The sequence below is a fragment of the Brienomyrus brachyistius genome, unplaced genomic scaffold (assembly GCF_023856365.1).
Source record: "Brienomyrus brachyistius isolate T26 unplaced genomic scaffold, BBRACH_0.4 scaffold71, whole genome shotgun sequence".
NCBI lineage: Eukaryota > Metazoa > Chordata > Actinopteri > Osteoglossiformes > Mormyridae > Brienomyrus > Brienomyrus brachyistius.
This window is the reverse complement of record NW_026042346.1, coordinates 1,018,829-1,034,862: the sequence shown is the minus strand read 5'-3', so window position 1 is coordinate 1,034,862 and position 16,034 is coordinate 1,018,829. Positions and strand designations below refer to the sequence as shown.

At 50.3% G+C, this 16,034-nt stretch overlaps 1 protein-coding gene across 5 annotated transcripts in view; it reads right to left on the bottom strand.

The window, feature by feature from the left end:
* LOC125726433 (protein quaking) overlaps positions 1-16,034 on the bottom strand; it is a 56,909-nt gene that overhangs the window by 21,007 nt on the left and 19,868 nt on the right. For all 5 annotated transcript variants that reach the window (XR_007388181.1, XM_049002822.1, XM_049002821.1 and 2 more), the window contains exons 3-4: positions 10,721-10,837; positions 3,829-3,972 (exon numbers count right to left, since the gene is read on the bottom strand). Coding sequence is in view for 4 of the 5 variants with exons in the window: in XM_049002822.1 (XP_048858779.1) it covers positions 3,829-3,972; positions 10,721-10,837 (261 nt within the window). In the remaining variant the exon portion in view is untranslated. The remainder of the gene's footprint in view (positions 1-3,828; positions 3,973-10,720; positions 10,838-16,034) is intronic.

Below are 16,034 nucleotides of genomic sequence, written 5' to 3'. Positions count from 1 at the left end.
TGTAAATAAAACACATCAATACTGTTTCCCTGTCTTACACAGCAAATGTAAAATGGAGCTTCAGTGACAGTGGTGAGGCTGACTGAGCCTCCGTCCGTCTCCGTAGCGCGTGGCTCCTGTCCGCCACACACGGAGCGCCCCTCCCCCCTGCCAAATGACCCCACGGAAGAAATGCTCGTCAGATCCGGCACCCGTCTCTGTGAACTCTCTGCTAGGAGACTCGGACAGGAGATCGGCAATGGAAAGCCTGGCCCGGTGGCGTGACTGGGTGTGGAGGTAGGAGGGGAGTGGGGGCCATTTGTGCCCGGAGGACGCCCCCCATCCGTCTGCCTGGGAAAGAGCGCACTCCCATTTAAATTTCACTTTATCTCGGGCCTGACAATTAAGGCTGCCTCTATGTGGCAGGACCCTGGGCTGGGAGCCAGCACCGGGCCGGCTGATAGACAGCACTTTAATTAAAGCGGCCCCTTCAGTGTTTAGGGCTGCGACTGGTATGCGGGCGAGGGTGTGTTTAAGAGACTCTACAGATATCAGTATCACCATCACAGGCTGCCGAAGTGTCAGCTCCACCCCCACCGACGTCATTCTCCCTGGCCGTCGCTTTCTGTTCTGGGGGGGTCTGCGCCTCCTGTTTACCCATGACCAACAGAAGTGACGCTTAGAAGACAGCATCTTCCGGGGGCCGCCACATTAATATGTGTGGGACAAAGCAACTTATCAAAGTCAATGTGCTTCTTTGTGCTTCAGGACCATCTGAAGCTGATTGAGAGGCCAAAGGAAAAAAGATCCAATTAGCTCAGAATGAGATGCAAACCTCCATCAGACTATGATTCTGTGTGATATCAGACAGACTTAATACAAAAACTGGAAATAAAACAAGTCAAATGCAAGCAACTCTTGTATTATTTTGTAAGTTACAGCTCTGTTTTTGTTAACTTTAGAAAGAAGGACAGCTGCACTTCTCCAGAATGATATACCATAGACTGGGGGGGAAATACGGCCCAAACATCCCCACCCATTCCATACTTAGGGCCCTCCCGGGACATGGAGCAGCATAGAAAGCCCCACCCACTAACTCCTACACCCTTCAGCTTAGTCTCCCTCTACGGCCTGCAAATGCACCTCAGGAGTCGAGGTAATCTTCCTCCTTATGACGCTTTTGATAGGAAAGGCAGAAACTAAACTTTGAAAATGCCATGTAGAGATTTTTTGCTGAGAGATCAGATGGAATATAGCCCCCCCAGGGCTGAATAGTGGGGCCTATGTCCTTCACAGCCACACAGGTCCCCTGCTCCGGCATTCGGGCTGGCAGCTGCTGCGCTGTCTGGCAGCTCCGGCAGCCTGATCTTACTCAGCAGCCAGTGCCCCCCCCCCCCACGCCACAGGTCCCCTGCCCCTGCCCCACTCACACTGTGCCCTGCGACATGATGGCTTCAATCTGCATGTAAATTTCAGAGGAGCCTATTCACCTATTTGGGGGCCCGAGGCAGCGCAGTGGTTGGAAAATGCGTGCGATCCCTCTGTCTCCCCATGGGGACGAATGTTACAGTGAGTGTGATGGATCCTCCACTGCGGAACACGGACCATAAATTCCGTGATCTGAGACGGCGTTTCCTTCCACTGCAGGTTCTAGCCATGACTTTGTGCCCCTTGGGGGGGAGAGGCCTTGGATGCTAGTTCTGGACAGCACCAGAGACTTTTCCCGGTAGCGATACCTGCGATGCAGTTACCGTTGCACCATGCAGGACGCTAGCATCTTGCAGCCCAGTGGGATGGCACTGTAGCACCTCTTCACTGATACCATTAGAAAAGCTCACGGGATTCCCAGAAACACTGTAACCATAGCAGCCTGCAGCAGAGGCTTGGTGAAGGTCCCCGGGGTGCCGTTACTGTGACAGCCCACTGGGATGTATGACTGCCCTTAAGCCAACAGCAAGCCTTTACTTAAACACCCTGACATTCTACCAAAGCGGCGGGGAGGTCACATGACCAATTACAACAAAACCGCTGGAATTCCTTGTGTCGACATCCTGTTCCTGCCTGTCAGATGTTAAGAATAAGAAAGAATTTCTGTATCGTTATTATAAACATGTATAACTTGATTGTGTGGATTTTTGTGGGGATGTTGGGAGGTGATGGATGGCAGACACCTTTGTTGAAACATGCCGAATTTGGCCCTTGTTCCAAAAACGAGGCACTGTTGTAACAGGCGGCTGTGAAAGCAGGCGGGACCAAGCTGAAGACAATGAGAAAATCACCAGGAGCAAAGAAGCACAACTGCGTGAGTGCAGACAGCCAGTGTGTCGCGGCTGAACCGAAGCAGGGTGTAGTTACAGAAACATGCATCCACCACTGTGACTCCCATGCATGTCCTATCTGCCGAGGCTCGTCGCCGTAGGAGATGCACCTGCCGACTCAACTTGACCCTGTATGGGGGGACCTGCAGCGTGACCCCGCTGTCCCGTGCTTGCCATCTATCTAACCGCATAATGAAATCAATTAAGGCCTATCATTGCCACTGCATTATAGTCTGTGTGTGAGCATGACTGTCCTTCACGTGCAAAGTCAAAAGCCATCGGTGAGATGGCCAGAACACTCTCTCTGTGTATGCGAGAGTATGTGTGTGTGTGTGGAGAAGGATGCATAACTCGCATTAAATTATGCAGCACTACACGTGTGGAATTACATGTCTCATCTCATTGCCTATTTTTTTCCAGTGGCAAAAAAAAAGAAATCCTTAAAAAATCCTCCAAGAAAGATGTCAAGCCTTCATAAACATCCAGGAAATTCATCTGCCCACTATCTCGATAAATAAGAGCAATTTCCCTAGCAGGGCTTTTTTTTCACCTCAGGATGAATAAACTGCACGGAGAAAATTAAACCCATTATGTGCAAGGCTGCGGATTCCTGTAGGGAAAAAACACGCAGCTGATATATTCTTGCTGTTTTACATGGAACTTAATCATTGCAAAAAAACGCAAGTGAATCTGTTATCGGGAGAGCCCTGGCCAGCCAGCGCATTCGCCGACCATCCTGGCTAATTTACGGACTCGTCAGCGGCAAGCAATGGGCCCTGGGCCGCCACCACGGGGGCCAGAGATTTCACCAATGTCATTATTTCCCGAGGAACTTCCCTCTTTTTTGCGGGGTCTCTCACTTCCTGGCTGTGACGTCAAAGTGGCCGAAATGGAAAGCGGCGGCTCAGCAGAAAGGGACCAGGGCTCTGCGGCCAATTTTGTTGTCAGGGAAGCAACATAAAAAAAAAATGTAAAAAACAGCACTGGAAACAGCCAGATTCTGGCAGAGGTTCCGGTGCATTCTGTCGGTTGACATCCTGCGATAACGCACGAGGCCCTGTGGACTGTGCTATTTATGATAATTGGTTTTAAAGGGCAGCTTCTCCCGCACTGATTTTATTATATAGCTCTCATAAAAATGTATATTCTAATAATAACCTGCGGTCCATCTAACACATTTCAGCTGCAACAGACCTCGAGCGCATATGAAAGATGCTAGGGTGTCGTCACAGAGCCACTCTCGCTAATGGAAAGGCTTACGGCATTCAGACAGCAGAGATAAACCTGTCTGTCGCACCCTGCGCCCAGCCGGGGGCACTCTATGTCTGTCACGAGCTTCGCCCCCTCTCTCGGAGGCACTGCCAGTTGAGGGCGGATGTCCACAACATTGGCATGGACGGCTGTAACGCAGCACCTCCCTCTGATCGAGCTCCACTCTGGTGGGGAAGCTAAGAGCCGGATGATCTCGCCAGATTCCACTGCCCCCCTCTCTCCGTTTGCCCGCACCATCACGATGCACAGAGGTACTCACCGCAGGCACCAGTAGCTTCCTGACTTCCTCTACTGCCCTCTTGAGCTTGATCTCGGCCCGGTTCTGGGCATCCTCCACTGTGATGAGCACGTGGAGGTCTTCGTTCAGGTGTTCCCAGTTCGGTTTCCCTCGGTTCTGCTCCTCCTGAGAATACGAAAGCATGATCACCCTCTAAGAACCTTAAATGGCCGAAGCCCAGCTTTGTTTCCTGTGCCATCAAGCTTCTCTTCCCAGTCCTCCACGCAAGAGACTGCAACTGGGATCAGACTATAGTCAAAATATTTTTAAGGGTTTCACAGACAACACATAGAACACACAGTATATAATTGCAGGTACAGCTGACAGTTTTATAACGTAGTATCGAGGACGATCAATTACATCCGTAAAAGATAAAGCATACATTGGTTTCTTATTTGAAAAGGTTATGAAATGTACAGGATGGAGGACTGTAGCCTTTGCAGGTGGGGGAGAGTGTCGGCTAATGGGTAACCAGCCATGGATCAATGAAACACTAACATCAAAACAGCTTCAGTCTGAATGGTGATCCACCACCAACCGGCAACCACAGCCGGCCTGGAGACAGCAGTCTGGGCAGCACAACTTCACAGCCAGGTGGAACCATCAGGAAACAAAACAGCAGCAGCTGCAGGAATGATGGTAGTTTGACGAAGCAAACGTGAAACAGTCCCTCTTATTTGAGCAATGTGGAGTCCCATCAACACACGCATAGACAACACTACCATGCGTCTTCCAACTGCTCTTGCTGGGGCAGCCTGGAGCATGTGTGTATATCCACACACCCTACGGGCGGATCAGGGATGCCCAACAGCCTAACCACTTGAAACGACAGGGAGCACCCCACGCACAGGTTTGGGGGGAGTTCGAGCCCCCCGACCTGAAGGTGTGAGCCACCATGCCAGGCACCTGAGAAAATATGGGGCAAAATAATAGTCCTCTGAATTAACACATTTATGGCCATACCCAGCTTGACACTTGTAGTAGTACTTGTGTCTCCCAAAAAGTGGCGGCCATCTTGGTCCATCTGAACGCGTAAGGGTGACGACACACAGGATCAATGTACCTTTGAGCACCATCCCATTGATATTGGGCAGCAAATTTGGGCAACGTTTCACAATCATCCAGATCCAGATGAGTTGCCCTTTGTCTCAACTGGTTGGCAAGTGCCCAGCAACATTGCTCAAAAAGTTTGCCTGTGTATCATCACCTTTATGGCCTTGTGCTGACCTTGGTGTATTAGCTGCATTTTTGAGGGAGAGACGCATGCTGAACTCTGAACAGGAGCTGCGAGTGATTCCATCATGTCCTCTGCAGTTACAGGCCCACCAGGGAAATAAAGGCACATGTAAGATGAACAGAAGAGCCAGCTAGCAGATCTGCTTAAACCCTCCCTGCCGATCCGACAGCCTGCGGCTCGAACCAGCCGCTGCGGCTCATCAGGCAGCTTGTGGTGAGAGAGAGGCGGGGGGGCTGGCAGTTATAAAAAGGCGTGGCCAGAAAGAATATTGGGAGCGTAAAACAGACGCCTAGTTTAAGTGTAAAAAGTACACAGGTTGTCCAAACTGGCTGGGGACCAAGCCACTGCCTTCTTCCTTAAGGAAACATATACGGCATTTTCCTGGTGCTGAAGCTCGGTCCAGTTCTCAGACAGACACAAACACATGAAGTGCACTGATTCTGCCGGCGCTGCGACTCCCCGCAGGTCCCAACCAGTCATGCGTGTTCAGCCTTTATTGTTGCGACGGCTGTGTGGCAGCAGCCAGGACGATGGCGGCGCAGGAAACGTGACGACGAGTCATATTTATGCAGATTCACACTGAGGATCCACGAGCGACACGCTTGGCATCGCGGTGCTCCATCTTACGCAATTTAAAAAAGCCAGGTTTGTTCCATAATTTTAGAAACAGCGGCGGTATAACGAATACTGCAAGTGTGATATTCCAAAATGCCGTCTTCTGGCACATAGAATGATAAAAAAAAACAGCAACAACATCGACTGCATTTTCCAGCTTTTTAAAGCTGAACATCTTTCCAAACTGTGTGTTTCGGAGGGTTTTCTTTAAGCATTAACGGTCTGACGAGGGAGATGGACCTTGATGGACAACCGTAAAGCCTAAAGGCGTCACTGTGGACTCAGAGGCTGCAAATGGCTTCCCATACCTCTCAGAGGAGTTAATTAAAAATAAACCTCTGAAAAAAAAGAGCCGAGATTGCCTTGCAATCTTCCACCCCTTAACGAAGCAGCCAAGTTGAAACAAAACGAGATGTCTCCTGATGACCTCACCTTTCACCTGACACTGACCACACTCAGCAGCTAAAGAACCAACCCCCCCGCTAACCGGCACTGATGACCCACCTCACCCTCCGGCACAGCATTGATAATCCCGGAGAACAAGCCAAGAAGCTATCACTGTGACAACCACTACATCTGGAATCAGGTAGCCATCCATCTGACAGCACAAGATGACCCCCCCCCCCCCCCCCCCCGCCAACAGCAAATGACAGAACCGTTGTCTAGGTGACGTTTCCCTGCAAGAAAAATACCAGCCTTTTAAATGGTGCCATGCCTTTAAATAAAGCCTGTGTTTACTGCCCCCCCACCCTCAGATACGAACAACAGTGGCACTAGAGGATAATCAATTACCATAAATCCACCCCCCGTTTCTTTCGTAATCTCAGCCAAGGTAATGAAATCCCCTAGAGGACAAAAAGTCCCCACAAAGAGGAAGAAGGAGAAAAAAAACAAGTTTGAGACCGTAGCAAAGATGACATGAGATACAGACAGTTAATTGGATACAGTCTGCAAAGAGGAAGAGGGGGTTCTGTCCAGGGATTCCTGTTTGTCAATGGCACACTGCATCTGTGTATGTGTGTATGAGAGTGGGGTGGGTGGGGGGGGGTTGTGGGGACACATTGGGAGGAACAAAAAAACAATAAGTGTTCACAGATGTAGCCAGACAGCCCCCCAACACCAAGGGCCAAAAATTCAATCTGTGTCTCATATCAGGCCATATCAGCCTCTGCCTTGTTTTAAATGACTGTACTGTAGGAAAAGATGGCCGCCCCTTAGTTCAGTAAGCCTGGTGCACTTCACACATGGGTGATGGAAACGCAATGCAAAGCTGAAAAATCGAAGGAGACAAACATTTTCAATTTTAAAGCAACCTGTATGGGCCGCACCCCAGCCATGAGCCCTATGTTGCCTACGATAAGCTCCAAGCCCCCCACCCCAGTGTATAGTCCAGAAAACCTAATAAGAAAGATATATTAGTCCCCACTATCACTTGGAAAATGGTACAGACCCGCTGACTTACAGAGGCTCCTTGTACCACAGGTCTGAAAGAGAGACAGGCAAGAAGTGGACTGAAGTACGTGAAGACTTCAGCACGTCAAGGCACTCCAGCTAAGGTCACCCTGCGTTCTTCAGCGCGGCGAAGTTCGATTTTATCTCCCAATAACACAATAAACCACTCTGCTAAGCAACTAAACAATAGCACACTTCATTAAACCCCCGGAGCTTGTGAGAGCGCCCGCCCCGGGCCGTGCCCTTGTGCTCTTGTCCGCACGCTCCAGGGTGACGAGGTTTGCTCCCCAGAATGACAATATCCCGATGGTGTCCTCATCGCCAGCATCTCCTTCACATCTGAGCACCTTCTTTGAGGGTTTCACAGAAAAAATATACAGATTCTGCCTGTGGAGTGGATTACAGCCGGGCTGACCCGTCCCCAGATTTACACAAACATGGACACAGCTCTCGATATTTCTGTGGGGACTTACTGTCGACTATAATTTTGACTTACAGACAAGAGATGAGAAAACTTCAATATTGTTAAATAAAACACATTAAATTGTAAAGGGAAATAAGGAGCTTGTTTCATCTCATTACTGATAGCTTTGTAGGAACATCTCCTTTGCTGCCCAGACACCCAGGCTGTACACAAACAAACAGGCTCGCAAGCCAACACAAACAGAAAGAGCCTCATCTGCACCTGCGAGCGCATATGGATCCAGTGGGACAGTGACTAATGTAATTGATGACTAATGAACCTCAGGTGACAGACTGACAGGACCGCATTCCTAGCAACAGCCTATGTGCATGACGCTGATAATCCCAGCTGTCAAAATATTTACTCACCAGCGCGACCACAAGTTGACCGCATGACGGCTAGTGGCTGCTTCCTCACGCCCCCCCCCACATTAATAAAACAAGATGTAGTGGGTGAAGACGACTGAATTAGGCGTCATTGCTATTTGCACCACATATCACTGTTTCCAATTTATTTTGCCCTCGTAAAGGTAGAAGTGTCTCTCAGCACTTCTGGGGAAGGCTGAAATTAAACTCAAAGCACGCGACTGACAGTAAATCCACACACCATGGAATGTGATCACAATCCTGAGGTTCAAAAAGGGCACCTGCTCTCCCGCTAAATGCCATCCTACATGTCGCTGTGATGACATCGCTAGTCCGGTGTGTCTCTCTCCACGCAATGGTATCGTTTAGAGGGCGACGTCGGCACACGGAGGAGCGGGCGCGCCATTGGCCGACGGGCCTCGCAGGGGGAGTCGCGCAAAGCAGCGATGACAGCCGTAATAACTGCGCGAGTCTGAGTGAGCGGGCGGGCGGGCGAGTGGGCCTCGCCGAGTACAGCGCGTCCTCTGACAGCCATTGTCACAAAATGATGATGTCAGCCACAGGGAGGCTGCGGCTCCTCGCTTTTCCCCTCAGCACCGCTCGCTTTAATACTCCCCGCTTCAAAACGGGCGGCGAAGGCAAGCGGTTATTACGCTGCTAAAATTAACACGGAGAGAGGGAATCACATTGTGTTCGATTAAAGGCGACCTGTTCTGGAATACGCTGTGCTCGGCTTGAGGATGGGCAGATGTGCAGATGCGGGAAGCTGTCAGTGTAGCTCTGGGTGGGTGGGTGGGGTGGGGGGGGGGGGGCTTTGTCTGCATGGATGACAGTGAAGCCTGCCACGTTTGGGTATGTGTGTGTGTATGCATGTAGGTGCAGGTCTTTTCTGTGTGTGGTTTAATGGTGTAATTGTGTGCTTCCGCGTATTCATTCAGGGACACGTGAGTGGTCAGAAGCTCGGGATGTCTGTGCGTGCCCAGGGAGGGGGCATACATGGCAGCAACAGAGACCCCCCACCTGGCAGAAGGCCTGGCCCACCATTTCCATCAATGGCGCTCACGGATGTGGAATTAATGAAGATAACTGGGTAGAGTTCCCCTCCATAACATGACTGCGAGACGTGGGCCGTGGGGCCAGGCTGGGATGTGCACACCGGGAGCAGGGTTGGTAGGCAAAAGCCAGGCCCTCGGTCAGATGCTCCGGCACCCATGTGGCCCCCAAACCCTCTGCTGGATCCCTTGTGTTTCCTCACACATAACATAAAAAAAAAAAACTCTCGGTTACACATCATACCGAGCGAGACTCTTAAACGTAGGGATTAGACACTTTACCCAGCGCGGATGAGAGCGTGGGTGACAGGCATTATCTGCTTCTTCCCTGCAGCCCGGCAGAGGACGATAACCCTGGGAAATCGGTGCGCCTTTATCTACCTGGGCACGAGCTGCTTCCATTAGCGGGGTCGGCCCGCCTCAGTGACGCTTAAGGATTCCATGCGCGGCGTGGCACATTTCACAAAGGACAAGGGTACAGACCTGTTCTGGAATAATCAAATAGACGGTCTGCCAGAGGCAGGCAGTGGCGGCGACGCCCTCCTGTCAGAGCTGGTTAGCGCGGCGGCGCGCGAGCTGTGCGTGCGTCAGCTAGCGCCCACTAACGCTAAACGGCAAGTCGCACGGAGCACCGGACACAGACCATTATCATGCACAGTGGCTGGCTGAGGACCTTCCCGCCAAGATGCAGTGTTAAATCAGATGGAGGGGGAGGGGGAGAGGATTGCAATGAAAAATAATAATAAAAATTGCCTTCAACAATGCAACTCATTATTTTTTAAAGGAGTCACACATCTGCCCACAGTACAAAGTCTCTTCCTGCCTCCCTGCCATAATAAACGTGCACTTGGTGGGACGCAAGCACGTGCTCTTCAGATGGAGATGGGGTATCGTTTACAACCCCCCCAACCCCACCCTGTGATGGAGCAGTATGTTCAGCTTGGTGGGTGCGACTGGTGAACCCAAACCCCCCCCCCCCCCCAACTGTGACACACACACACATCTTGGGCCAAAGACAATGTTTGAACACCTGTCGTCTGTTTTTTAGTAGACGCCCCCGCGAGCGCTCGCCCCGGAATCCCGCGTGCGCATTCCGACGCAGAGGACATGCCGTCCTTCTCAGTGATAGACAGTGCCGGGCCGGGACGGGCTGGATTGGGCAGGGCACTGACAGCTCGGAGCAACGTCTCAGAAGGGCCCCCAGGGACTAGGAGGGGGCCATGAACCAGTCACATTCGTTACTCTTATTGCATTTCAAGGGAAACACCTTTTTTCCAAAGTATAAAGACGTTACAGACCAGGGAAACTATATTTAAAGAAAACAATTACAGTTTAATGCATTCACATTCCAAACAATCGTCACCACAGTAGCTAATGATTTCACCAGTAGGGAGTTTCACCAGTTCACCTGCTGATGGAGCCTGGGTTAATTAGAATAAAGTGCAGTCTCTCTCAGTACCAGGCTGCCCAGGACACTATCACTTCTCCATCTCTTTTCTTTTGGCCCCCTACAGGACAGAGAGTGGGCCGGCCTGAATCCAGGTGTCATAGCCCTGCAGCTCCATCGCTGGATCTTAAGGTAAGACACAGTCCTTTCCCGCCTGACGACAGCAGGACAGATGGCCGTGCCTTGGCTCAGATCCCTAAAAACGCGGCAGGCACCCTCAGTGCCGCCAGGTGGCGCTCTCACCTTCTTCTTGTCTCTCATGGAGCCCTTTCCTCGCACCATGATCTTGCAGCCCGTCTCGGCCTCCAGTTGCTTCGCCGTCAGGCCGCGTGGCCCCAGGATCCTCCCCACAAAATTGAACTGTGGGGAAACAAAGAGGGAAAAAGGGGAGTGAGGGGCTGCAGGGGCAGGCAGACGGCGCCTTTCATTAACGCTGCTCTGTGGCCTGCTCTTGTTTCTCAAACAAGATTACCGGTGGCGTCTGACTGTCTTTTCATAAACATTTTCATGAGCTGTACACAGGCTGATATAAGCCTAGAAAAAGCCATGTGAGATGCTGTTTGGAAACAGCACGTCTACACACACACACACACACACACACACACAATTATACATAAATATATATCTTTGTGGGGACCCTCCATTCATTTGTATGGGGAAAACCCTAATGCCAGCAATGACAACCTTAACATCTACCCAGCCCTAACCTTAACCATAAGTAGCCTAACAAAATACGAGTTTTTTAGCATTTTTAGTTTTTTCATTGCATTCACAGATCTTTGCGGGTCCTGAAAAATGGTCCCCACAACGTAGAAGTAACAGGTTGTTGTCACATTGTGGGGACATTTGATCCCCAAAATGAAATATAAGCATAATCTACACACAAACACAGACATACACACACACGCATACATGTCTGACCCCTCCACCTCTGCTTTATCAGGAACTCCATCGCTGACAATACAGCTGACAGGCAACGTCCTCACACCGAATGGGGGGGGCTCAAGATCATTACCGGGCTGAAGGCAGCGAGATAAGGTGAGGCGAAGCAAGTCGATCGTTGGGGCATCGACCGTTAGAAGTGTAGCCGGGGGGGGGGAGGCTGCCTGCGTCGATCTGCCTCTCTATACAGGCCAGCTGTGACAGAGCCGTGAGTCGTGACAGAGCCATGAGTTGGCTGCAGCCGGAGGCACAGTGATCGCTCGCGCGGGCTCCGGGTGCGAGTCCTGGTAAACCTGCAGCGACACCTCCACACCTGAACCGGCCTGACGAGACACGGGCCTGCGCGAGTGCCCGAAGCCTGCGTCTACAAGCTGAGGCATGTATGCAGCAAGCCCGGTGAACGGCACCGAAAACGCTACATCTGCCACGCCCACTGCTTTAAAGATGCTGGAAATGGCGAGATGTTGCCACGTCAGCCTGACCACAGGCATGGCTGTGTGGGAGGACGGTCACATGGGCTCTGGACACCTGCTAAGGGAAAACTGAGGGCGCCTGGGGTTGGGGGCAGGTGACTGTCTTTTGCGGCCACACAGTTGCTAATTCGAACCACATCTCTCTCTCTCTGGGGTGGGGTTTTTGGAGAGGTTCAGTTGCCTAATGATCCATGGGCTCAGCACAGACAGGAGGCAGCCCAGCACGTGGCCACCTTCACCGGTGTTGGGCCCACGGGCCTTTGGAGGTGCCAGTTTCGGGGCGGAGCCTCATAAGCCAGCTTCAAACAGCACAGGAAAGAGAGCCCTTAACGGACGCGCACGTGACAGCTCAGAGCGCCTTCCATCTCATCCGTCTTCCTCCTTCCCTTATCCTGTGGCAAGGATAAGGGAAGGAGGGAGCGTGCAGCCCGGAATTACCACATCCACACCATGGACATAATGGGAATCAAATAATTCAAAGTCTTACTACGGCAATCGATGTGCAGGGCCTGCTGGTGACACATCTGCACGTGCAAAACAAGACCGTCAGAGTATCTGTGGCAGCTGGATTTAACTGTTGCGCACATCCTTGGGGGGGCAGAGGGTATGGCTGCTTCTACACGTTGTCTGAGAGATTTGTTGACTTGATAAAAAGCAAACCTCTAGTTTATTAGGCCCAGGAGGGCTTCTTGAGGAAGGGGCTTAGTTAGATACAAAAAAAAAAATCATCCAGCTAGCAACATGTTAACATTAAATCATTAATTAATGCTTTTTCAATCATTTGCTTCATAAACTTTTCTAAAGGTTCAACGACCCATCAGCCAGGCTGCCCTGAAGCTGACCGGAATGCGAAAGAGAATCTATATTGGCAGGTATTACGCCAGCTCTCACCAGATCCGGCCAGCATTGGGGGGGGGCGAGCTTAACGGGCCGGGAGCTGGCCCCACTTTATTACCATGCGGGTTGAATGCCGTGCCGTTTCGGTAGTTTGTCAGCTGTCATGTTAAACAGTAACACCTGGCACAGTTGAAAAGGGCACACTCCCACTTTTGACATACACCCCCCTACCCCAACCCCTTTCCCACAGTCCCTCAGGCTCCCCTCAACTGAAACGGATCCCCTTCTCTACTGCTAACATTGGGCCCTTGCCAGAAATAAAACTTCAGAGTCAAATCAGGACCAGATATACAGAGGGGCAGCGAAAGCCGTCAGGTTCATCCCTAACTATGAGGAGCACCCGCCCCCTTTAACAGCAACCAAGCCTCTCTGACATTACACCCCCCCCAGGATATCCCATGATGCACCACCCGACCAAAATAAAACAACCTTCACAGAGAGTTAAAAAGTCCCTCAAGCTCACACAAAGCTCTTCTGACATCAGTGGGCCTTCACTGGCTGTTCCTCTTTCTTCCTTCCAAAAAAACTTCTGAAGTTCTGAAGTTTCCTGGCAAACATTTTTACATTTTTCTTTTTTGCATTATTTTCCAATTCAAAGCTTTGCCCATTGCCATGGTCTGGCAATACAGTACAAAGGTACAACAACGTGGCCTATCCTCATGCTTGAACCTTTTAGCCATAAATCGGGCTCCTTTAGCGGCAACATAGACACACAAACACACACACACACACACACACAGCGCGTTTAAGATCCCGCAGTCCTTGTTCCTCTTAACCCATTTAACCTTATCTGTCGGAGTGCTGAGTGACAGACCCCGTGGCTGTTTTTAATTCAGGTCCACAATGCGTTCACTTCCTTTTAAAGGCCATCGGCCCTCCGGCGCACAGCAGACGCTGAGCAGGTGCACAGGACGGAGGAATCTCGCCCCGTATATTTAGCACGGCTCTCGTTTACTTCTGTGTGTGTGCGTGTGCATGATTGCTGTGCACTCATTGTGTATGCATCTCTGTGTGACTCTGCAATAGACCCCTTTGTTTTTGTGGGCATCGTATCAATATTTATGCTCTCTGAGCTCTGCGCTACACAGAACAAATAAGAGGCCAGCTACGTACATATAAATAAAATATAAAATAATGGCCACCATCAGTAAAATTTCACATTACAAAATGTATATGCTCATCACTAAATCTTGCACCTTCCAGCAGGTGGCATAGTCGTTAACGACATTAATTACAGGGAACCCTGTTGTAGTACCTTTTGACCTCAAATGCTCTGGCAAAATTTCAAATGTTCTTCTGGATAAAGCTGCAAAATGCCAATTAAAACATAAATGAATGAATAAAGAAGGATGCACTTGTGGCAGTAGCATTCTCAGAGTCACTGGAACCCATGGGCTGCTGGCCCAGGTTAGCCATGGCAATAAGTGAACAACCTTTGACTGCAGATGGAAGCGAATGGAGAGACAACAGAAATATGGAACTTCTCCAGCTGAAGATCAGGACCTCCAGGGCCCACAGGAAGCTAGCAGAGGGTGTAAAAACCATTTAGATGTAATGGAATTCCTAATATCAGGTTGAAAGAATGCAGCCTAGTTATACAATCAGTACAATAGATCTTAAGTATATTTTCCATCAACTACAGCAAAACATAGAGCAAAATCTAATTATGGCCATTTAAAAATGCAAGCACTGTGGATTCCAAATGACTCCAAATGATCTTATTATAAAGATAAACGACCAAATGCCGGTAATGGGCAAATTAATTATTTCATGGATGCTAACACCACCAAGCTCTAATTCCTCTTCAGGATGGGTTTTGTTTTCAGAACTGTGGGGGCAACAGGGATTAGGATAGCGAGTGAACGTGGGCTCCCTGGAGGGGAGGAGGAAGCTCGCCTCTTCCTCACCACATCCCTCCCCAGACAATGTCATGGGCTGGCAACTGGCCACCACCGGCACACACTCCCCCAGAATAGCACAGAGTCTAAATACCATGAGATCACTATATCACAACATATCAGGGGTGGACAATCTTATCCACAAAGGGCCGGTGCGTATGCAGGATTTTGAGATAACCTTCAGATCAGCTGTTCAGACTGTTCAGCCAATCAGTCCTCTAATTAGTAATCTAATTATGGAGTTGCAGTGAAAACCCGCATATACAGCTGCCCTTTCTGGTTAAGATTGGCCTCCCCGACATATATAATTTAGCATACAGAAGCTTTTGTCCAAAGTGATGCACAAGTGAGGCTCAGAGAGTCAGGCAGTTGCTGCAGCAACTAGGATTAAGTGGAGTTAACAATGACATCACTCTGCTGGCCATGGGATTTGAACCAGTGACCTTCTTATCACCGCCACTGAACCCTACACTGCATTTTATTTATGACAATATACGCACAATATTATTTATGGTAGTGATTGCATTTATTTTCAATGATAATGCGTTCTGCAGGTTTGCTTGTTGTATTGCGTGAAATGACCCCCCCCCTCCCCCCCAGCACCAGAGCAGTACTGGTGTGATAAAGGGGCGGCGGTTGCGGCATTTGCCGCGGTGAACCGTGATTAACCTTCATTAGCGGAGCAGTGATCCGGAACTCCGCCGCTCTGCGGCCGCTTGATTCCCCCCCCACCCCCACTTTTGCTTATGTTTGTTATGAGCCGGTGATGAGCGGCCTCACTTCCACACCGTCTTGCTCCTTCCCAATAACTTCTCATGTGCTTGCAGGTCTGAGTGGTGGCTCAGTGGGTAGATGCCCCATCCACACCAAAGTCAATCCCCCCCGGCGCCCCTCACAAATGCAATCGGAACTGGATCAATTATGCCCACTGCAGGGGGCCTCCTGGTTCATACCGGTCCATTGCTTCTTTGGTGATTTATGGCACTTGTGGTTCGATTAAAACAATGACAGCTCTCGGTGGGGGGGCGACTTGTCCCAAGCACACGTCAGCGAGAAAATGAGAAGGTAAGTGAACGTAAAAGGCTCACAGCCCTCCATACAGCTACCCACTGTCCATGACTTTAAAAGCCATGGTGGGAGGGCTTATGAGCTATCAATCACTTTCCCTGACTACCTGGTTGGTTCACTAATGGTTTTGAGCCAGACAGTAGCTAACACACATAGAGTAACCCTGTTACTGTGGGCTTCAAAGACTCTCTGACCTCCATCACTAACCTCCACACATACTGGCATCCATCATCTCTGATCTCACATCATTAACCCCCTAGCTCTTCCCCTCTAGTCTAC